Source organism: Misgurnus anguillicaudatus, chromosome 3 (genome assembly GCF_027580225.2).
Source record: "Misgurnus anguillicaudatus chromosome 3, ASM2758022v2, whole genome shotgun sequence".
Taxonomy (NCBI): Eukaryota; Metazoa; Chordata; class Actinopteri; order Cypriniformes; family Cobitidae; genus Misgurnus; species Misgurnus anguillicaudatus.
The window spans coordinates 27275727-27300768 of NC_073339.2; the positions used below are offsets into that span (position 1 = coordinate 27275727).

General features: G+C 38.1%; 1 protein-coding gene and 1 long non-coding RNA gene across 10 annotated transcripts in view; both read left to right on the forward strand.

Moving 5' to 3' along the window:
• The window catches only part of zc3h13 (zinc finger CCCH-type containing 13), a 278860-nt gene that overhangs the window by 135585 nt on the left and 118233 nt on the right, over positions 1-25042 (forward strand). For all 9 annotated transcript variants that reach the window (XM_073863726.1, XM_073863730.1, XM_055205268.2 and 6 more), the window contains 3 exons: positions 1919-2097; positions 17926-18126; positions 20086-20447. In XM_073863726.1, the coding sequence (XP_073719827.1) occupies positions 1919-2097; positions 17926-18126; positions 20086-20447 (742 nt within the window). The remainder of the gene's footprint in view (positions 1-1918; positions 2098-17925; positions 18127-20085; positions 20448-25042) is intronic.
• On the forward strand, positions 7285-13404 carry LOC141362046 (uncharacterized). Its single transcript, XR_012368011.1, has 2 exons — positions 7285-10130; positions 13285-13404. It is a non-coding gene; the product is annotated as an uncharacterized lncRNA (long non-coding RNA).

Consider the following 25042-nt stretch of genomic DNA (forward strand, 5'->3'; position numbering starts at 1 on the left):
CTGAAGAGCTACACTATATAAATAAAACATTTATTATTATTATATTATATAGTAATTGTTTAGATGCGTATTTCTATAAAACAAATCTATTGCTACCATAGTGATCATCTATGTCATAATCCTGTACTTTTAGCTGAGCAGAATTGTAAACATTTATATGAATCCACGCAATATATTCATATCCCTATTGACATGTGTTCGGTGAATTTTAGTCTTCATCCCTGATGGATCACTTTGCACTAATAATTAATTAAAGAAACAAAATTGTCTTTAGTACCCTGCTAAAATGACAATAGAAACCATCACAAAAATTCCATCACAATAATTAATGTTCATTGTGAACCATTAGCTTTTTCTGTTAAAACCCTTACAAAATTCCTTTTTTGTAGTGTGCTTTGAACATTATTCTAATGTGATGGATATTGGTTCCTATCTGCCACCCACTAATAGAATTACATTCCAATTAAATTTCAATAAAATGTGCATTGAACATGTCTTGATTTGGTGGTAATTAATTTGTATGAGGTATACCTATAGCAATCAACTGATTATTTGGCAAAATATTAGTGTATACATGTGAACAGTTTGATTTTTAATTGCTCCCTGGGCGCAAGGATAGCTGCCCACTACTCTGTGTGTGTGTGTGTGTGTGTTTGTTCATGACTTGCAGTGCGTGTGTTCATTACTTACTGGGATGGGTTAAATGCAGAGGTCATATTTCGAATATGCCTTGCAAACTTGACAAGCTTGTCACTTTCACTTATTTCACTTTCATGTACTTCATATAGCAGCAATTATACCAGAGATCTATGATGAAACTCGCATCAAAACTGAGAACAAACTGACAAATGCACAATAACCCCAAAACACCCTGAACTTGGCATTTCGATTTTCATGGCAACCAGAAGTCACTTTGTGACAGCAGATTATTTTGGATTGTAGAATGGAAAGCTCTGGGTTACAAACATAAACCAGTTTTTAATCTGTCCCGTGAGAAGATAGATACAGTATATACTAAAATATTTACTGAAATGTAAGGGGTGTACTCACTTTTGTGACATACTGTGTGTACACTAGGGGTGGGACAAAAAAATCTTTAGATATTTAGATATAACATGAAAATTAGGGATGTCCCGATCCGATCACGTGATCGGAAATTGGCCCTGATCACGTGGTTTCATACTCGATTCGGAATCAGACGTTACCTTCCGATCAGGACTCGGATACATATGCTTTGTTTAAATTGGGCCAGGACCGTCTTGCTCTGCTCCGCGCCAGTGTACGCGCTGCGCTGGTGCGTGTGAACTGACTCGAATAATGCCGTGTTTTCATTCATAGGCTTCTGCACACTGAACTCACAAAAAATATATTGATATATTAAATTGAAGTAACGTTTCGGGCGACTCTCTCTATGCGCTCGCAGCTGCACAACATGCACTTGCTCAATTAAGATGACTTGGGACTGTGGGGGGGGGCAAACATGAGGTTGAATTATGACTATAAATTGTATGGTATCTCAATTCATTTTAATTCAAATTAAAGTATTGTGGCAATTGTATGTTATACATCATTGTGATTAACACACCTATAATACTTAAAAGTATTTTAAGGTTTGGATGATAGAGATTTTATGTGCCACCCCAGAGTAACTGCTGCAGAGTAACACCCCTGCCTGGCAACCCCTATGAAAACTCCCTTGCTCCGCCACTGATTAGCGAAACACAAAAAATAAATTGCATTACAAATCTTTACCCGGACAAGTGACTTTTGTGCATGGACAAGTGAAACATAAATTTACTTGTCCAAAGGACAAGTTCCTCAAAAAGTTAATGTCAAGCCCTTATGTGTGTGTGTGTGTGTGTATGTATGTATGTGCACACCTGTCTTAACTCTGTTGACTCTTTTATTTTCCATTTAGGCCTCTCCTAAGCCCTCAAGTTCTAAGGGGTCACCTTTGTCCCGTAAGTCCAGCTGCTCTCCCAAACATAAAGCTACAGGGAAGAGTGGGACCTCAAGCAAGAAAGAGAAGTCCTCAACTTTCTCAGTCATTTCTTGTCCAGTGTCTGACCAGCCCAGGGCAGAAAAGACAGACGGCAGGTTTGAAAATATTTCTGTTTATCTTAACATATAGGTTTTCTATAATTTCTATAATATTCTAAAATGGCAGCATGTGCACAGAGTGAGGCTCAGCATTTCCAGTTTTTGCAATTTATTTGTTATTAACTGGTTCTTTTCAGCTTAGTTGTTTATCACAGCTTTGCAATAATCTTATATAGCAGTCACACACTACTGATTAACAAACTTTGTTGCAAAAAATTGGATACAACCTCCATCCTACTAATTCCTGAAATATTTTCAGGAATTCTACAGACTTGAAGTGCTTGTTGCTATAAACTTAATCTGCATTTCCCAGCTCTGCTGAGGATCTTCTTTTTAATGTATGGTTTCTGGCAAGACAGACAGACACACTCAGGGCCGCATTAACACTGTAAGGGGCCCCTGGGCTTTATCATTTTGTGTGGCCCTTTATCCACCAGAATTGCAGCCTACATTCACACAATCTTTATAATCACTAAGTGCAAGTTGTCAGGCTTTTATTTTGCTGGAATAAATGGAATTACAAAATATTAAAACCATATCAGAATGCCCGCAATATACACAAATATCACTGCATAACATGCACATAGTCCTAGGTGACCCGAATAGTCTAAGATTCGATGCTTTGACAGGAGAAGCCTGATTCGACTACTGCACAGTCAATTGTCGCAGATGTGTTATAAAATTGAGGATCATTTAATTTTGGCTGTATAAGAGTACACAGTATCTGATTTCACATTTAACAGCTTTCTCCCAATATAAATAATATACATCCTATTATAATAATACTAAGTAAATAATATAGTAGCTTTTAATAAATATTTTTAAAGTCTGTTAATAGCCTAAATCCCGTGACAGGGCTAGACGTCCATATCCAGAAACCATTGCAAAGTCTCTTTGTTTCTGCAATTAAAAAGACAAAACAGGTAATTCTATACTTTCGTTATTTTAAAATAAATTTTAATATTTCCTTGTTTTTATTTAGTTTATAGATTATTTAGTGTTATCTGATTAAACTATTTGTGGGTTTTATTCCCCTGCACATTTAGGCATTTTGCACCCATGTTCTGCACCTATTGATTCTGACTTTATTTTGTTTTTATGTTTTATTAATTATAAAGGCAAATTCTGATCTAATTTAAGTTCTGTAAGTTTTGGATTGCTTTTCGTTGTGTCGATGTTGCGCGGTTGCATGCTGTCACATTCAACTTAGCCGAACGTGCTAGGTGCTCTGCGTGATCATATTTAGGCATTCATCAAACGTAACATCAAAAAATGATTTTTTCGACAAGTATAAGTTTTAAAATGTATTTAAAAAGGTTGCTTAACTTGTCAAAAGTTGAGCTACAAAACAGGTAAGCCGTTTTTGTGAATACAGAGATGATCAAAGTGAAAGTAAGCAATCAGATATTTCTGTGCAAAATAATAAAGCATATATAGTGTCTATAAAATCCTTAATTTCAGTGTTTTTTGGTTATAAATGAACCGTTAAAGTAATTGTATATAAAGCTTGTTTTTTATAATTTACAGTAACAAACTATATGTAATTTCTCGTCTTTTATTTCCTTGCCACGCTAAATCTCAAAATGAAACGATCGCTGAACTTAGCAGTGGCTTCCGAGGCAGAATCTAATTTGTTATTTATTAGATTTAGTTATCAAAAATGTTTTGTGTAATATCTTTGTGTGCTGTTCTGTACATCTTGGCTTTAAAATGTTACGAGGAATCATTTAATGAATGTTTATATACACGTTGTCTTTCATATTAAGATAAAAACGCGTCCTCAGTTTAGTCTTTGTTCATCACTTGAAAGGCACTTTTGGTCACTTTATCAGAAAGCTGTCTGTGTTGCCTTCAGAAATGCAATAATGGATATTTCAGACAGAAATTTTAAAAAGCTCACTAATGATTGCAGGGTAGACTATAGTAAGTGAGAGATTTTCTGCGCAGGAACTGCATTCACGCACGGACATTCAAAGCAAAGCGATTAAGCATAATTTTAAAGGGAGTATCAACTTTTTATAAAATGCGGCAGTTATTTTTTTCCGGCAACTCTGGGCCCTTCCCAGCCCGAGGCCCTGGGCTTAAGCCCAGGTAAGCCCATGCATTAATGCGGCCCTGGACACACTTGGGGTCTGGATTACTTGTGAATGTATTTGGACTGCAGCATTATTATTTTCACTGAAAATGAGCACCATTTCAACCAGAGCAATTTAGCTAAATCCAGCTCTTCTGATTTCACAGAGCTGACAGAACGGGTGTGATGAATGCAAAGGTGGGGTAGTTTACAAACCAAACTTGGGGCACTGATGCTTTTATTACCTTGAGATCTGATAGCATACAGTCCAAGGTCAGAACAAGAGCACTGAGGGAATATAACATCAGAAGCACTGTGATGTCTGGCTTCACTTTAATAAAGTAGATAATAGTGATGTGCAAGACTAGTCAACTAAACTAAACAGTGCAGCTTTCGACAACATATAAAATACACAGGCGAACAATGTGATCAATCAAATTACTGTCATTTGCTAAATGGATTTTTAAAATAACACATTAAAATAAAAAGTATATTTTTAAAAGTGTATCTGGAACAGGAGCAAAATCATTTTATTTGACTGTAGATCATGTCAGTGGCACAGTGCTTAGAAATGATGACTCGGAAGATGAGCAAGGTTTGGGAGTAATTTAAAGAACACAAAGTTGAACGTAGGGCACTACAATATGTTTTTAGTTTTTCCTAAAAAACAAATTCTTCTAATATTTGTAAGGGTTCCCTTGTGTCCTAGAAAATGAAAAAAATTTCTTATGGAAGTAAAAATAATGACTGTAGTCTTGAGAGCTATTCAACATACTTTTTTGTTTCAAAGTAAAAAATATCCATTGCATTAACAGTGCTTGCATTTTTGCCACCATGCCAAAGACGTTCCCGCCACGCCTACAGCTGTGACTAGAAGGGATACAGCAAACACAATCTTGCCATAATGAGCACTGTTTTATCATAATTATTTACCCAAACCTAACCCTAAACCGAGTTGTATCTCATCTAGTTAGGACCTTTGTTTTCATCCTAATTCTACATCCAAATCTAATCCTAAACTTTTTGGCCATTGCTGTATCTCTTCTAGACAAAACCCGCGTCTGCAGCTCACAAAATAAAGCTACCGAAATGTCTTAAATGGAGAAATAATTTCTTCCTTAATTCGCGTTGTTCACTCATTTATAACAGGGTTCCCGCGGGGTCTTAAAAAGTCTTAAAAAGTCTACAATTCAGAATGTTAAATTTAAGGCCTTAAAAAGTCTTAAAAACACCCAGATTTTTATCCCAGGTCTTAAATTTAATTTACCCAAGTCTTAAATTTCTTACCTCTTTTAATTCCCAAAAAGCGTTGTCCGCAGAATATAAAATAGTAATTTAAAACGCTGAAGAACTAACTTAATCAGTGGCGGAGGCAGAAAGTGTATGATGGTGGGTCTCTAAAAAGAAACGTTCCGCCCTTTGTCATAATCCACGCAAATCGTGCCATAAGCTATATTTGAGGTGTTGTGATCTGACTGTTTACTGTGGGTTTGGCGAGAAACAATCCTTAAACTTAGTTCTGTATAAGCAAAAATCTTTTTCGGGGTAATTTATAAGCCCGTGGCTTACCTGAGCATTTGCCAGGTTCTGAAACATAGAGGACACAGAAGCGAACAAAAATCAATGCTGCTTTATTGAAAATCAACTTAAACAGTCTGGTCGTCGAGTCACGAGCCACCAACAGCGTGTCAACTTTAGTGTTACACAGTTTTATATTTTAGACTTTAATATTGCTCTCTGCTGCAATGCACTTGAACCTAACACGCTTTCCCTTCAGCTCTCCACAAACATCAGCGATTGACAGACGGAAAGCAAGAAAGTACCGTAATAAACCATATATTTCAAAAAAGTGCAATTGTCTTTTAGGAACAATTCAAACGTTTTGATTGCGCAAATGCTTCAGGAGTTACGGTTAAATGAACAGCGGTAGATCAGAGCCCTTTCGCATAGGCAGGCTGCTGCATACGGCATCCCCTGGTTTATTTAAGTTAACTGAACATTACATTCGCAAGTCATAAGCATATTACAACAATTAACGATTAACTAAGAATAATAATCAATATTTTAAAGTTAATTTCAAAGTTAATATTCTGAAATAAGACCATTTCTGAAATAAGAAATGCGACCCTTCGGAGGCTACAGCCTTCGGATTGAGAAACGGTCTTAGTGGATAACGTTAGCAGCACATATCAAACAGCCTTTTAATGGTAAATTTCATTTTCTTAATGCAGATTCATCCGTTATTGTGTAATTAGAGAGGCTATTAAACCTGAAAAAAGAAAGAAACCTGAAAAAAGAAGAAAATTTAATTTTCTTAATGCAGATTCATCCGTTATTGTGTAATTAGAGATGCTATTAAACCTGATGGCAATATAGTGCATATTTATGCATAAAACGTATGGGTGGAGTGTTTTTTTGGCTCTGTGATTCTGTATTCAATTAAATGCAATACATTAATTTATTAAAAACTTGTATTAATAAAATGCATATATTAATGCTTTTAGGGATTAATAATAATTGAAAGTGATCTTTTGTTCTTTGTATATTTATAAACAGGCACAAGATATATACACAGCACACAGTCAGTTGTACATTAAACATTATGGGGTGGTTTCCCGGGCAGGGATTAGCTTAAACCAGGACTAGGTCTTAGTGTAATTATGACATAACTAGTTTGAATAAACATGCCTTACTAAAACCATTACTTGTGTGCATTTTGATGTATTTTAAGATATGCCAGTGCAAATTGTTTTCAAGTTTGGAAAGCTCTTATCCCTGTCTGGGAAACCTCCCCTATAAGCTTACGTACTACAGAGTGTGATGCATTTTAAAGCTTTAAAGTTGTATGAGGCAGTGTAAAACTAGGCACAAACCAGCAGCTGACCATACTAACTGATCTAATATTAGTGAATTTTATTTGTCAAAAAACATTGTTGATAGAATTTTATAAAAATACTACTTACACATTTTAGTGTGATGTATAAATATTGTAAATCAATGCATTTCTTGACTATTAATTAAGAAAAATCACAGCTCTTTGCCTCTAACTCAATGTATTTCAATGGCTCACTAGCCATTTTTGGGCTTCCATTGTCAGAAGTCTCTTCCTAAAGGGCTATGGGTAAAATTTGTCGGCGCCAACACTCGCGGTCTAATAGAGTTAAGCATAATGTATTTCCATGTATTTTGATTATCTGTTTTAAAACTGCATTCATTTTATATTTTTCTATAACTGAATCAATAAAAATAGAAAGTTTTAAGAATTTCTGAGATCATTTGAATGCTTCTAGTAATGTGTCGTGTTGGTCTTAAATTTTACTCATAATGGTCTTAAAAGGTCTTAAAAAGGTCTTAAATTTAACTTGCTGAAACCTGCAAGAACCCTGTTATAAAGAAATCTGCTAAAATATCATAATTTCCTAGAGGGGTTTAATTTCATGTGCAAATAGCTTTAAATCAACAGAACATAATTACGTCTCTGTATGATGATTTTTTTTTTAAATAAATAAGCTTACACAAAATGTTTCACTTAAATATAGCAGATTAACAAACGATTTAAAAAGATGCCTAGCCTATATAAGTTTCTGTTCTTTTTTGTGACGCGCTCCATTACCAAAGCAACAATAATCACATCATGTTTTTTAATGATTTCAAATAAGCAAAATGTTTTTTCTTATTGCAAGTGTAGACAAATAAAAGCACACCATTAACAGTTATTGATGTTCTTTTACTTTTATCTGTATGACCATTAATTTAGGGCAATTTAAGGTGCATGGTCATCATGCAGGGTGGCAAGAAAAAGATATTAAACTTTTTATTTAACATATAACAGACATTAAACTTTTTATTTAACATATAACAGGCATTAAACTTTTTATTAAACATAACAGTTAACATATTACTTGAGTTTTTTACACATTCTTTTGGTATTGCACGCGTTATTTGTTGACGCGCCCTTCACCGTCATCCAACATGTATCCCAGACATTAGATTTGTATGACTTCATGCCGCGCTGCAAAAACCGACAGGCAGGTGACATCAAAGAACAAGAGAGAATCGAGAAGTCATAAAGACTCCTATCGAATCACTCTTGCGCTACTGCGATGTCATCCGCCTTTTCTATGTTTTTCGTCATATGCTTCACATGCTTGTTGTTGATGCGTAGAGCGACTGCCTTCGGAACGTAAAGTCAAGTTAAACGGTGTAAAACTTTATCACTGTAGAATTCTGAGGCGTCAATCAATTAAAACAACATATATACACAAACTGACACTGCAAAGTGACCTGAAAGACTTATTATTTGAATAGATTGGAATGTATGATGGACATACTCCTCGCTTGTAAGTCACATTGGTCTAACGTTGCTAGCCTACTGCTGTAAATACGTAAATGTAAATATGGTAAAACTGCAAAATATTGCATGAAATGCTATTATAAGAACACACTGCTACCAAGTGTGCCGCACAAGCCCTGAAAAGTGAAGCCAAAACGTCTCTATCGCCCTCCAGTGACTGATCCCAGTATAGGTCATAAACCCCGCCTCCCCATGTTATTCAATAGGACTTGAGACCATTACAATTTTTAATTACACTTCAATTATCTTTTTTTCGAAGCTGTTTGATGTAAATTCAAATGTTTGTTTTTAAAATATGTTTGTTTTTAGTTAGTTAGTTATTTAATGATATAAAAACGGTGGTGTCATGTCATGATTAACAGCTGTGATATCGTGTGATATGCACATTCTGCGAGAGCGAGGGCGGGGTCTTGATTTGGCGGCTTTACTTCCTGCTCACTTCTGCGGAGTGCTGGTCCCGTAATCGCTACTGTGCAGACTCAAGACCCAAGATGTCAGCGCTTCACTTTTTGCCAGTGGAAGAGAGTGAACAGACGTCGTCCATCTTTTTTTACAGTCTATAACTGCTACTAATAAGAAAGTTTATCATTTACAGTAACATTTAAGCAATTTTAGACTATTTTTTTGAGTGACAAAGTTAAACCTTTTTTGGTGCGCATACGTGCACAAACTCAAAAGCCCATGCACTAAAACATGCGTTTCAAAAATCACGCAAAAGCATAATTTCTTTGGGCTTGACAGGAGATATACGCACACATTATCTTGCAATACAACAGTCTCAGTATTCTCATAAAAACAGTCATTTATTATAAGTGAGCAGTTTGATCTCACGCAATACGTCATCACGTCAAGAGGTCACGGATGATGTGTGGGAAACTACGCACCTGTGTTTACAAGTGTGGAGAAAGAGGACCGTTCCGACGTTGTATGTCGAATGATACTAATTAATGTCTTTGTGTCAGTTTATTGTTTAAAATGGTGTGCAAATGTGCATTTCATATATGTAACACGTGACCTTTCTACATCACTACGCAATTATGTGAGGTTGCGCTGGTGCATCACAGGACCAGAGATAGACGAGAAGTTGTGGTTTAAAAGTGCATATTTTTATTTTTATTGTCAGAAATGACAATCTTTTCACTAGATAAGACCCATATGCCTTGCTTGAGATCGTTTAGAGTCCTTTGAAACTCCGTTGAAAAAAACTGTCAAGTGTTAAGTGTTGGTGTCCATTACAGACCTGCAAACTTGCGCTTTTCGGCGACAATCGCCGTTTTCTTGGTCAATTGGGTCATTCACGTGAATCGCGTAGAACCGGAGAGTTTTTTTTTTAGGTGGTGGGGGGGGTCGGGAGGCTGCCCTTTATCTGAATGCCATGCGGGCTAGAATTGCCAAACATGATTGGATAATTCTTATAATTGACACTTCTCTGGGCCAATCGGAATCTTGGCATTTGCTTTTCTCTGGGCCAATCGGAATCTTAGCACTTCCTTCAGAATCTTGAAGACAGCGCGCGAGCGCGGTCCTTTGGATGAGAGACACACCTGGCTACCACGCGAGTCTGATGGACACTTTTAACGTGAAGGAACCATCTTATTCAAGGTAAGTCAACTTTTTTGGACCAAAAACAACAACTATTTGTTTGCTTGATTAAAATTAGCATTAGCTACCGCTTATGTTGTATTTTTAGGAGTAATGCACAAACGTAGACCTTGCATAAAGTTTGCTTATGCTTCGAGCAAAATGACTAATGTTAGCTAACTTAGCAGGACGATTGTTAGCTAGGCTTATTGTTACCCGGGTGCTCTGCCCTGAGTTCCGAGATATACGGCTACTACTCGAATTCTGAGCTAACGTTACCCTAAATAACTTCATTACGGTGGCTTGCGTGCGCGCTTGCGCAGGCCAGGCAGTCATTCGTGATGTGGGTAAATGTTTACACAGTAGCTGATGCCAGAGTAATGTTAAAGGAAAACCCACCGTTTTTCAATATTTTACTATGTTCTTACCTCAACTTAAACTAATTAATAAATACTAGGGCCGGGACTCGATTAAAAAAATTAATCTAATTAATTAGAGGATTTGTAATTAATTAATCTAAATTAATCGCATTTTAATCACATATAAATATTTGACCCGAGAACATTAAGAAGTAATTTTTTTACACTCTTAGTATACACTCTTAGAAAGGATGGATATGTTAATTGTTTACACATCATTGTGCGGTAAGCTTTTAACACATTATGGTTAATTTTAACACATTATGTGTCATTTTGTGTTGATTTTGTGTTCAAGTATAACACATGTTGTGTTAAAAGTAACACAAAATGTGTTGTTTCAACAATAACACAGAGATTCCAGGATAACTTAGTTAGTGTGTTGTCCCAGAATCAACACTAATGTGTTGTTTTTAACACATTCGTTCTAAGAGTGTACCATGAATAATAACTGAATACATAAGCTTAAGCAACAATATATTGTTTATTTTTGTTCAACCAAGTCGTTGTACCCGGAGTCGGGCTAATGTCCACGCTAGCTGCTGTATGTTTTGCATTGAGATTATACTTGAGGCTCGATGTGCTGCGGTGATATGTGAATTCCTTGTTGCATAGCTTACACACAACCATGCTCTTATCGACGCTTACCAGTGATGCGCGGGTCAAAACAACCAGAACCCGACCGAGGTTTTCATTTAACCCGCCCGCAACTCGGACCGTAAAGAAAAAATATATATATTATACCCGACCCGCTTCCTGGCCCGCATTTCTTAAAGTAGTCATTTTTTTAATAATTGCAGGGTTCGGGATTCTCGGGTTTTGACTGTCTGTGTTCCGGTACCTATTTGCGCGGATCCCCCACCTCACGTATAAAAACAACAAAACATATACTATATAGCCTATATTAAAATATATAAAAATATGTTATGCACATTTTAAACTTCCACATTATAGTTTTCTTAAGTGGGATTCGGATGTGAAAAGCGCTGCATAATGTACGCGCCTTTAGTCTTACCATTGAAACTTAACTAAATCAAAAAATAAGAGGTGATATATAGCTTTAGCCTACATAAATGCTTATTGCTTTAATGTTGCGAGTTCCTCTTCAGATTTCCTTGCTGTTATGTTTATAATAGTTCATTGTTCAGAGTTCATATTGATGATCTTATAGTCCATTTAAAAATGTTCTTACAAACTGACTCTATTCGTCAGAAAAACACCATTTAACTTTTTCCTTTACCTGCCGTCGCTGTTCTCTGTGCTTGTCCTCCGTCAAAGTAGCCTATTAAAATTAATATGAAGTTGATTTTTAAAAGTCTTAAGAACACCGCAAATCAAACGTGCTGCTACATTATGCTCTAAATGCGCGTGTAAATTTAATTTCTGGGCACTGCCAGGCTGATTTTTTGAAAAGTAAGTGATTTACTCACTGCATGTTTTGGCATTCGGAAGCATATGCATCAATGAGATGCACGGTGTTGCTTTTAATGTTCTTTTTAATTTATATTCACAAAACCTAACAACAAAACATTGTTTATAATTACGAGACAAATTATTTGAAACGAAATTCGTTTTAAAGTAGCAAAGAAAACTTAAATTAAACTCGTAATAAGCTAATTAAATTGAAACAAAACAACATTACAACAATATTTAAACCCAACAATACTCAAACATTAACATATAACAGACATTACGATACATGTTAAAATAATCTGTAGTTTGTTGGTAGATGTTTATTGGGCAAAACCTCCGTTGCAAACCATTTTTACTTTGAAATTGATGCGTTGTCACGTTAAAATCAGCTGTTCGTTTAGGTTCCGTCTACTTTTATTTACACTGCAGCACAACCCCGGAGTTCTCGAACTAAAACAGGGTCTGTAGCATTTACGAATGACTCCGTTAATAAGTGCGATTAAAATGCGTTAAAATGTTTAACGCGTTATTTTTTGTGTAATTGATTAATCTTAATTAACGCGTTAAAGTCCCGGCCCTAATAAATACCTATCTTTTTTAAATGCATGCACTTAATCTTTGTACATCGCATTGTGAATGTGATTTAGCCTACACTCTAAAAACAAACGGTGCTATATAGCACCAAAAGTGGTTCTTTGCTCGTAATCATAGAAGAACCGTTTTTAGTGCCATATAGCACCGGTGAAGCACCAGTGAAGCACCTGTGTAGAACCATATAGGGGCCATATAGCACCACATATGGTTCTACATAGCACTATTTGGTTCTACACCGGTGCTTCACTGGTGCTTCACCGGTGCTATATGGCACTAAAAACGGTTCTTCTATGATTACGAGCAAAGAACCACTTTTGGTGCTATATAGCACCGTTTTTTTTAGAGTGTAGCCCCGTTCATTCCTGGTGGCTGTATACCTGGTAAACAGTAATTTTTAACAACAGGGCTGTTTAGACAAAACAATCTGGCGAGCGTGTTGTCCTAGGCTAATACACCAACAGCAAATTTCTGTATAATAAAGGGCTACATTTTGCATCAAAGTCTGTCAATGAAATCTTTACATTGTTTTGTAAGTTGAATTTACATTATGAACACTAGCACTTTGAGATTGTTTATTCAATGTAAGGAGCCCTACATATAAAATGCATTATTATTATAATTATTGAACAGAAATGTATGTTGATATTCACTGCATATCAGCCATACAATATGGAGACACGTTGTTTTATCATATTAGTCCTATGTATGATAGTTTGCAAGGTTATATTTTAATGATTTTAATTTACTTTCAGGCAATGGTTCTGGGCACTTTGGTGGAGCACTCCCTGCCATTCACAATGGCCCGTCATCGTCATCCTTGCACAGATGCCGGCTGAGGACAAAGTGGCTCTGTCGCACGAACATCGGCAAAATATATATATATATATATATATTTTTTTTTTTTTCTGTCTCTTGTTATTTTTATTTCAGTGTCATGCTTCACAACACTTCCAGGTGTTTCTGTGAGTTGTAAATAAAAACATTTGTAAAATATTAAATGTGTCATTCTCCTTAAGCTTCAAGGATGTTTTAACATTGATTTTTGATTAAAGTATGGTGATTTTTGTTAAGTCACGTCCAGAATCATATTAAAATCACACAAAAAATAGAGCTGGGGTAACCGCCCCAAAAGTACCCCCCCCCTCGCACATGTGACTGTCACCTTTTTTTTTCTGAGGAGTTTGCAGGTCTGCCATTAAAATGAGAAAAATCCTGGAATGTTTTCTTTAAAAACATAATTTCTTCTCGACTGAACAAAGAAAGACATCAACGTTTTAGATGACATGGTGGTGAATAAATGATCTGGATTTTGTTTTTAAGAAACTGTCTGTCGCGTGCGGCGCAAACTCTTTATTTTTCAATCTCTCCACCAAGAGACTTGGATTACTCTGCTGATTTTTGGCATACAGATATGATTTATACATAATTTAAAATGTTAAAGTGTCTATTTTTTTGTGTCCACTCCCAATAAAAACGGAATGTTGTGCTTTTCGCAAAATTAAGAAAATAAACGTGATGCGCGTTCAATTCTCTCCCTCAGTGAACTCCTTTCAGAAAGCGTCAGAGAAATGACCTGTAACTTAACGAATACTTGTTAGACAAACAAAAAGACAAATGTCTACATAATGCTTGGTCTACTTTTAAATGATGTAAGTGTAATCGAAAACAAATATTGTCATTCGTTGTTAACTGTATTAGAAGAGGGAGACGTACTGTCTTTTTCCTGTTACTGCATTATTTATAATGATCCACACCCCGCTCCATTGAAGAGAAGAGCAGAGATCATCCATATTCATTAGTCAACCCCACAGTCAATGGAGACATCGCCCCCCATAAAAATGCATATCAGTCAGGCTCTAATATAAATAATCAAGAATTTCCAATACATTTATTTTAGTTTGGTGCTTGTTTTGAGTGCTGCCATATGATCAGTGTTAGATCAAATTTGCTGCATGACTGTTTGCTGTGATTGGATGTTACACAGTAAGGGGTCGATCACACCAAAAGCGTTTATGCAGTTGCAGGCGCCTTTTTTGAATGATATTCTATTGGCAGGGAGCGTTTGCGAGGTGTGTATGTGCCGAGCGCCCTGTGGTTTTTGCCGCCAGCCGCAGCACATGCTTTTGAAAGAACGCTGAGAGCGGAGAAGTGCCCGACGTCATTCGCGTCTTTCCATTGTCCAGTGAAATGAGGGGAGAAGCGGGCCTTACGTTGTGGTGAGGGAAGTTTACAGTTGCTTTGTGTTTGTGCACCTCTCACACTCAAACAAGGTCAGAGCAAGTGCCCTCTTTTTAAAGTTTCTGCTAATATGACAGTTAAAAGCAAAAGAGCGCTCACCCCCCATTCAGACAGCCAGCGACCAGCAGTAGCAGAGCAACGCGATCTCATTCATTTCAATGGAAACCAGGCGACTTCCGGCGGCACGAGCGAAAGTGACCATTGGCGACCGTATGGGCATGTCCAGCGACGCAAGAAAGTTAAGAAAAGTTTAACTTTATGCAAATGTAGAGCGAATTTCGGGAGCGACTACCAATGAGGACGAAGCAGTGGAGTTCACGTCATCCTTCTCTCGTCAGTTACTGGCGTAGATGGTACTCATTTGTTTATGACAAGCAGGTTTAGAAATGCCTCATTGAAAGAGACGGGCAACACACAGCGATGACATCGCTGGCTGTCTGAATGCGGCGCCACGCTTCAATATTTGATTGACAAGACAGCTGACTCGGTGGTTGCTTAGCAATATAAAAAGCCGCGTTGCACTGCTCTTTAAAAAAAAAGCAGTGCGTTGCGCCTTGCATTTCCAAGCGTTTAAAGCAAATTTGGTGTGATTAGCTCCTTAGGCAGCAGTAAACATGACAGTCAGGCACCCCCAACTGTTCAACTAAATGCATTGTCAAATTTTGCAAAATATTAGTGTATACTAGGGGTGTCCCCGACTATGGATTTACATATTCGAATCAGAGTTGTCTAATTGTTCTGTAGTCGACTGATAGTCGAATCATATAGGTTCAGTGCAGATTTTTTTCGTGTCATCGCCGAAATTTTAAGAAACTCCTTACCTGTGTTGTAGCTCAACTTTTGACAAGATAACCACCCTGTTTTAAATACATTTTATAACTTATACCTGTTGAAAAAAATCTGTTTTTTGATGTTTAGTTTGATGAACTCCTTAATATGATCTTAAAGGAACACGCCCACATTTTGGGAATTTAGCTTATTCACCGTATCCCCCAGAGTAAGATAAGTCCATACATACCTCTCTCATCTCCGTGCGTGCTGTAACTCTGTCTGACGCAGCCCCCGCTAGCTTAGCTTAGCACAAAGACTGGAAGTGGGTGGCTTTAGCTAGCATACTGCTCCCAATAAGTGACAAAATAACGCGATAATTTTCCTATTTATGTGTTGTGATTTGTATAGTCAAACCGTGTACAAATAACAAGGTGATATGAGACACAGCGATCTTTTAACAGTATACATACTGAGAACTATATTCTCTGAAGACGAAGCACTGCCGCATGGGCGGAGTGATCTGCTCGCAGCACACGAGAAGCCCCTGGTGAGGAGCAGAGAGTTCGGTCAGAATTGTGCAAATCACTCCGCCCATGCGGCAGTGCTTCGTCTTCAGAGAATATAGTTCTCAGTATGTATACTGTTAAAAGATCGCTGTGTCTCATATCACCTTGTTATTTGTACACGGTTTGACTATACAAATCACAACACATAAATAGGAAAATGATCGCGTTATTTTGTCACTTATTGGGAGCAGTATGCTAGCTCAAGCCACCCACTTCCAGTCTTTGTGCTAAGCTAAGCTAGCGGGGGCTGCGTCAGACAGAGTTACAGCACGCACGGAGATGAGAGAGGTATGTATGGACTTATCTAACTCTGGGGGATACGGTGAATAAGCTAAATTCCCAAAATGTGGGCGTGTTCCTTTAAAGGAAGAGTCTACTCATTTTCAATGTTAAACTATGTTGTTGCCTTGGCTGGGAGTTGTTGGTGCATCCCTCTGTCGTCTGTGTGCGTGCGCGTGGGCGCTGGAGCGCGCTGCGACACTTCGATGGCATTTAGCTTGGCCCCATTCATTCAATGGTATCAAACGGAGATAAAGTTAGAAGTGACCAAACACATCAACGTTTTTCCTATTTAAGACGAGTAGTTATACGAGCAAGTTTAGTGGTACAAAATAAACCGTAGCGCTTTTCTAAACGGATTTAAATGAGGAACTATATTGTATGGCGTAATAGCATTTATGGGAGTACTTTGTGCGCGGCTCTGCAACACAAGAAGCACGAGTTCCAGGCTAATCTAGCCGAGCATGACGTCTCATCACGTCGGTACCCAGTCTGTGCGTCGAGTATAAACACCTCCACAGGCTCGCGCTGTGGAGCCAGAGGAAGATTAGTGCGATTAGTGCGTTTTTGTCATTGTCATTGCTTGGTAAACAAGGTGAAATTGGCAAACTTGATCAAAATAATTTAAATTCACTTAATTTTTAAGTAATATCAGCATTTACATATTTTTTATGCTAACAGAATTTCATTATGTCTGTACATATACTCTGTATATTGACACTGCTGTTGAATCTAATGGCGCTTTTCCATTGCATAGCACCCCACGGTCCGGTCCAGTCTGGGTCGGGTCAGCCCACTTTTGGGAGCTTTTCCATTGGGATCACTTCGTAGTACCCGATACTTTTTTTCGTACCACCTTGGTTGGGGTTCCAAGCGACCCGAGCTGATACCAAACGTGACGCGTAAACACTGTAGTTCACTGATTGGTCTGAGAGAATCGTCATCGGCGCCGTCATCCTATTATGTAAAATATTAGCTTTAGCTTAAAGGGATAGTTCGGCCAAAAACGATATTAAACCCATGATTTACTCACCCCCAAGCTGTCCGAGTTGCATATGTCCATCGTTTTTCAGACAAACACACTTTCGGATATTTTAGAAAATATTTTAGATCTTTCTGTTTATTAAATGTAATGTTACGGGGTCCAGCAATAGTCCACGACCTTCAAGTCCAAAAAAGTACGTCCATCCTTCACAAATTAAATCCAAACGGCTCCAGGATGATAAACAAAGGTCTTCAGTGGGTAATCCGTGCGGTGTTGTTGTAGAAATATCCATATTTAAAATGTTATTAACGTTATAAACTACCTTCCGGTAGCGCCACCATTTTGGAGTGATGCGCATTCATGATGAGAGCTTACGCAGCGTACAGAGTTTCTCTGCTGCTGCTCTGTGCCCCCGCCCTCCGAATTTGTCATACGTCACTAAGAAAAGTGCATACACTACGCTAATACTCTCTCCTGAGTCTATCTAAAACCCTGAAACTTGCCCTCTGTTGTGACATTACATTAATCTGTGTGCAATCTTTATTTTTGGCCAGATCTTCAAAAAGTGGCCATAGCAGAAAGAAAGGGCCACGGACTCCAAGTCCTCCTCCACCTGTCCATGTGGGACCACCAGTGGCTGGAAAGAAACACAAAAATAAACACAAAAACAAGGAGAAAGCAGATGACAAGCTTAAAGAGGGAAAAGAGAGAGGATGTGATCTGGAAAAACACAAGGAGAAAAAAGAAAAGCGCAGGTATGGGCATTTCTTATTGTATAGATATATAAATTTTCATGTATTGTATAACATATATGAAAAATGAACAACAACAGTTTATTTATTCATTTGTAATGCAGAAAAGGTTGGGTGGCCTTTCTGTGTAGGTGTTACATGTACTACCTGTGTCATTAGCCGTGTTTGCATTACCGGGCTTCAAGGGGGCGTGTCAGTGCCTGCCGCAGCCTGATGCGTTTGCATTCTCACTTCCGGGGCATGATCGTGCTTCGTTGGGGCTTAAGGCCAGGCTTTTCTGGCCCGCCGAATACCTTGGGCCAGAGCAGGCTTCTCAGGGCTAGGGGAGTGGTAAAGGTCAAAGGCGGAGTTCATCTGAGTCTCTGGCAGGCGGGAGATGTCTTAAAATACATCTGTTTGTGAACTGATATAAACTTAATATGAAAATAAAGTAGTACCCCCCTATTATGACTAAGTCTGCTTGTCAGTTTACTATATTGAAAATGATTCCTTAATAAGGATCACATCCTAATGAAACAGAAATGCTAAGATACAACAAAATTGTAAATGTAATCATCATTAAATTTAACACTGTAACATTTTTTAAATACTTGTGTATATTCAGAGTTGATTCTTAACGAGCAAATTTTCTAATGATTTCTCAAACATTTTTTATTTTTGAGATGCAAGTAAAGTGATTGACACATTATTGAAATAGCTGTTTTATAGTTACCTTGTGTTTCATGTGATGCTCAACTATTCACATTTTCATGAATAAAGATATCGCACCTCTTATAATGTGTAAGTATGTTTACATCACCATAGAACTATAATCACAAACCTAAAATTACATATTTACAGACACACGTGCATACCTGTATTTTAAAATAAGATTATTCTACATAAATCTAAAACTAGGACTTGTCATGTTCTTTAAAATATTGTGTATATAGTTTAATGGCACATTAGGTAGATGAACGCTTTATTTGTAATTACTTCGTAAAGGTTAACCATTGCTTATTGTATAGTCTTTTAAGGGTCAAAATAGCGTTACATTTTAATTTGTTGATGTGTTTGAGTATCCCAATAAGGGGTTTTTGTTTCATTTGCCATATTATGGTTAATTTTGTTTGTCAGTATTGTTCTGGTTAAGCGCATTACTCATGAGTGTTATTAGATGTTGTTGTTATTATCTTAACCATATTAAATGGCAAAAAATTAATACCTTAAAATTGGTGTTATTTTTGGTTTGCAGCTTATTGCATGGATTTTCAAATTTACAATAAATGTATAAATGTACATTTTAAATCTATTACGTAAATCTAGTTGATTGTTGGGTAAAGATAAGGGTTAGGCCGTTTGGGCCTTGGACTCAGCCTTTCAAAAGCATGTTGTCATGCACGTTCAAACACTTGTAAATAGAAATTATTTGAAGTATATTGCGTTATTTAAAATTATTTATTCTACCCAAATAGGTGCAATGTAGGTATTAAATTTGATTTGAAGTGGTATTTTTAAGATCTTAAAAAGCCTTGAATTTAGGTTTGACAATCGTGGGGGTACCCTGGATTATTAATGATAGCGTATTTTAAGTTGATTATGCTTTGATGATGAGAAAACGCGTCAAAACGCTGCTCCGTGTTTTTGGACCCCAGAGTGTTTAATGGACCTCTATGGAACTGTATATTAATACAATTTTGTAAATAAAAATGTATAGAAAACAATCTGACAGACGTTATTAAAATATCACACCTGTAACAATTGACTGCAGAATGCTGTTGTTTTCTTTTTAATTAGACCTAGGGGGATGTGCTTTCTGACTTTCATTAATTTACTAATGTCATTAAAGAGTGGGATTTAGGACAGAGATTTTAATCAGATTCATTGGATAAGTCTAGCAGTTATTTCCATGCAGCTAACATTGCTGGCATGTACTTCTTTCAGAAGGATTGAAAGTAGAACTAACATGTTTTCTTGTTGCAGGTGTAGAACCCCACCGCGTCACCGGTGCAGCCCCTCCCCTCATTCCAGACAACAACACTCCCCCTCCTCACACTCTGGGTCCTCAGCACTGAGACAATCCCCCTCCCCTCGCCGCAGACAGGGTTCTGTCTCCCCCCCTTACCAACAAGACTTTCCCCCTCCCTCTTCATTCTCACCCCCTCCTATCCAGTCTTCACGCCACTCCCATTCTCCACTCACCCCTCATAGAGAGGCCTCCCCAAGCCCCACCCCTCGCAGGTCTAGCCCCAGCTCCCGTCACCGCTCACAGGCCAGAGAGAGGGGTAGAGGAGAGAGAGACAGGAGTCCTGTGTTCCCGGAAAGACGCCATGAGCGCAAAGATGGTGAGAGAGACCAGTTTTTGCATGTTAGAATTATTATTACAGTTATTTCATAGAAGTTTGGTCTTACAGATTTTATTTGAGTATTTTTTTACTATTGAGTATTTTCTACTGAATTGTCATATAGATAGCCTGATAGCCTGGGTGCCAGCCGATCATAGCCCCGCCCACCACTATTTGAAAATCGGGGAAGATCGGTCTGGGGATTCACCGTTGAGGAGCTACTATGCGAATACCAAAACCGGCCGACGAATCAAATTGTGAGGGCGGGCTTTATACGATGATGGACAGATGATCAACAGTAACGTGTATCAACCACGTCACCAAAGAGCGCGTGTGTTCAATCTGTTTACAATGAAATGGCTGCCGCTGGTGAATTCAGATGTGTGGATTCTGACATTGAGTCTGTTCTAAAAGATATCGACAGAGCATTGATTTAAAAAGCGGAACAGAGAAACGCGATCAAGGCATTTGTTTATGTTTTCGCCGTCCTTCCTATGGAGGACAAAGTTAAAGAAGCAACTGAAATGGGTATCATGGCGATGCAACTCAGCGTGCACGACGAGATGGATATAATTAGCGGTCGTTGCCAGCTTCTTTTCGGAAGCCTGGAATCGTGACTGCTGAATAAGTGGAGGGACATGCTTGGGTCCGATATTTTTCAAGCCAATGTAATGGGTAGCTATCGTCGTGGATGAAGTTCACCTAACGTACAAATGGTAAGAGATAGTCTTACTGTATGACTTAGTAAATACTTAATGTTGTGATATAAATGAAATGTTGTAAACATAGTAGGTGTTGATGTACCTTCGCTAACTCAGACTTAGTATAATTACAATGATGTTAGTATCATTGTAGCGAAATTACCAGCAGTTCGGTCAGGCTGCTAAACACGACATTTCAACATAAGTCACACACTCCGTTGCTCTGATTGGTCGTATGTCTATCCAATTGAGTGCAGAGGCATTTTTGGTTGAGACACGCCTCATAATTTTAGCTCAATGGAACGGTATCAGACTCAAATTCTGACTAGAATTGAGTATGACAACGTCAGGCTAACATATAGAGTCACTCAATGTAGACCATTTTGTCTTAGAAATGCAAACCCTGTAATAGTTAGGATCAGCGTGTGATTGTGTTTAGTCAAATAACATAAAGACCACACCCCTTGAAGCCTGTGATAAATATTTTCTCCCCAAAACGGCAAGAATGAAGCAATTGAACATGAATGCATTATTGTTTATTGTATGCTGTGTTTATAAGTTTAATGTAGCTGCTGTAGCTAATGTTACTTGCATCTAACATTCTAGTTAATGTTATAAAAATAAACAAACTGGTAATAATAACCGGTCCCCTTCAACTTACCACCTTGATTCACGAGTCAGCGCGCACAGCTGTCACAGCCAATAAGAGCATGATATTAGGTTGTCTTAGCCAATTGCTAGATAGAAGGGCGGGTCTTGTGCAGAAAGTAAACCAGTTTCAGTTAAGCTTGTAGGCTACAAACACCATGGAGAATGGAGTTTATCAAACCAGGAGAAAATACATCTGCTTAGAAAGTAAACATGTCACGTCCAAAAACGTGTGTAAATGCAAGTCAATGCGATTCTTTTTTCATTCCCAAGCGGGGAGATGTTGGGCGTCCTCCGTTGGGCGTCCTCCGTTGCTACGCAACCATAAGTGGCTCTCGCTCTGACAGCAAGGATAACGGAATACGTGATCAGATTTTACATCTGCACCTCACGTCAATCATATCATTGTCACAATGCGATCAATTAATCTGGTTGGGACTTTGGGGTGTTTGTCCAGAGAAGAGCTGTTCTGTAACTCGGGGTTACTCAACTGTTACTCCGAGAAAAGCTGCGTGGGGTTTGTTAGTTCAAGATATCACAAGAAGGGCCAAATTGACCTATTTTTTACATGCTTGCAGATAATGGTTTAACAAAACTATGTTCCTGGTTGTTCTTAAAAAAAAATAGGCTACGCAATAGGTTCCCTTTCGAGAGCGGTCACTCGACATTGCGTCCGCTGACGCTATGGGAAACTCCTCCCTCTTCCGGTTTCTGAAGCTTTTATTGAACAACGCCAGTGTTCTGGCCAATGCCGCCCATGACACCCTTATAGGGGCGGGACTTCCGCTGCTATATAGCCTGTTTAGGTGGCAAAATACTATAATTCTTTCTCTTCACCGTGACTGAAGCGTCTCGCCGTAGATCGTCGCACTTGTGAGGGATGCAAGGATCGTGTCCCTTACACGCGTTCCGGCAGAATTTTACAAGGATTTGGAGCTTCGCTCCTCGAGTGAAGGAACGTGTATCTAATGGACTCCGAGATATATCGAATAACTGCGTTCTCGGCAGCAAACCACCGCTGCCAGAGCGCCGTTGGTGGCAATGCTGTCAAACTGAGGAGAACGTCGCGTGCATTCCACGGTAACGTTACCCGCCCTATCCGAGGTTACTGACGCGGGAAAGACACAAGGCTTCCTTTCCCCACCTATGCAATGCGTAAAATGCCACAGTGTGCACAATACATTTACAGTTGCAAATACCCTCTCATATGTGTTTGTCCTGTACTTATAGCGCGCTTCGGCCACTCCCCTTACATAATTAGACCCCCACCCTGGTGTCTGCTTTGTAATTTAACGCACTTCGGCCAGTGCTAGCATGCACAGACCCCCTTCGGGACCGGTCGCATGCGAGCACAGCGTGCAGACTGCTCCTTTCATAAGACCTTCACCTGCGACATGGCCGTCTTTCACGCTTGTATGGATGTAACTTAATATTTTCCTTGGCTTCTTTGTGTGATACAGTGCGCTCTGGCTGATTTTAAACGTTTCAGCCACTAGCACAACGGCTGGCCTAACATAACATTATGCTCGCCTCAGGCTGTCCCGCGTGAGCCGCGCCCATTTTGGCCACGTCACTACACGAGCTATTTTGCGTAGCGTCATATGTACACACAGACCTGCTATTCTTCGGACGTACTAAGGGGGGCAGCAATACACCATTAATGTGTCTAAGCTGCCGCAAAAATTATACGAGAAGAAACGTTACATATACAGAGAGTTATACTTGTGCCTGTTATCCATGCTACACTTATTGCTCTTCGTATGATCAGTGATGGTACCGCATAACACACCACACACACATTCACGCCCCTCATCTGTTTCGGGTGACGACAGGAATATGTGTTGGCTATGCTTAATGCTTTCAGATGTTGTGTGCAATGGCCGCTGACTGGCAGCGAGCTACCAATCAGCACAACATACTTCTGTGCCCTGTAAATTGACATTCCCTTTGCACTTGTCCTTTTTCAACTATGTGCCAATAGAGACCATGTATATAGCAATATACAGCTCTTACGGAGGATAAGATCGGGTTTGATCCTTCGCACTGAGTAGGGATCCGTATCAAAACGCAATGCACAACTTACAGTGCTCAACCCCGCTCACTATGCATCCGTTACACACGAGCTGCAGAGCAATAAGGACAGACTGAGTATAGCGAAGTGTGTTGAGTGTGGCCGCTCGCTTCGCACAGCGATCTGTCTCGACACACACACACACACACACACATCTATGCAGTGCACAATGCATTTCGCACGCCCCCGATTGGTGGCAACGTTGCTCTATACTTACCTATTGCACTATATATATATATATATATATATATATATATATATATATATATATATATATATATATATATATATATATATATATATATATATATATATATATATATATATATATATATATATATATATATATATATATATATATATACTTTTATATATACTTTTATATACGTGTGTATATATATATTTATACATTTCTTATAGCAGCCTATACGCCTGGCTATTAATGTATATTTGCATTAAATAGAGACTCATTGTACTGCTTGACACTATATATATATACTTATACGTATATTTATATATATTTATACATTAATAGCAGCCTACACGCCTGGCTATTAATGTATATCTGCATTAAATAGAGACTCGTTGTACTGCTTGACTGTGTGTGTGTGTGTGTGTGTGTGTGTGTGTGTGTGTGTGTGTGTGTATGTATGTGTACTCATACGTATATTTGTATATATACACATTATTAATAACAGCCTACACGCCTGGCTATTTATGTATATTGGCATTGAATCAGGGTTATTATAGTTTAAAAAAAAATATTAGTTTTTATTTTTATTTCGTTTTGTAATGTGTTATTTTATTTCAGTTTAGTTTTAGTTCTTTTTAGGGGTGCATAAATAGTTTTGATTTCGTTTCTATTTTTCAAAAATCATTACTTTTAATTTTTATTTAGTTTTAGTATAGTTTTAGTCTTTAGCATAATATCATGGTTGTGTTACATACACCTTGCCAAATCTGGAAATGTTGAAAATACGATGAGAATAAGAGGATTTTAAAAAAAAGTTTTGTTTATTTAGTCCTATCAATCAAAGGGCATGACAAATACCACACCAACCAACACTCAAAATTCTGTTGTGTTATTTGGGTAAATATACATATATAAATATACATGTTTGGTTATAAATAATCATATGCTGGGTTGTTGTTAACCCAAATATGAGTTAAAACAA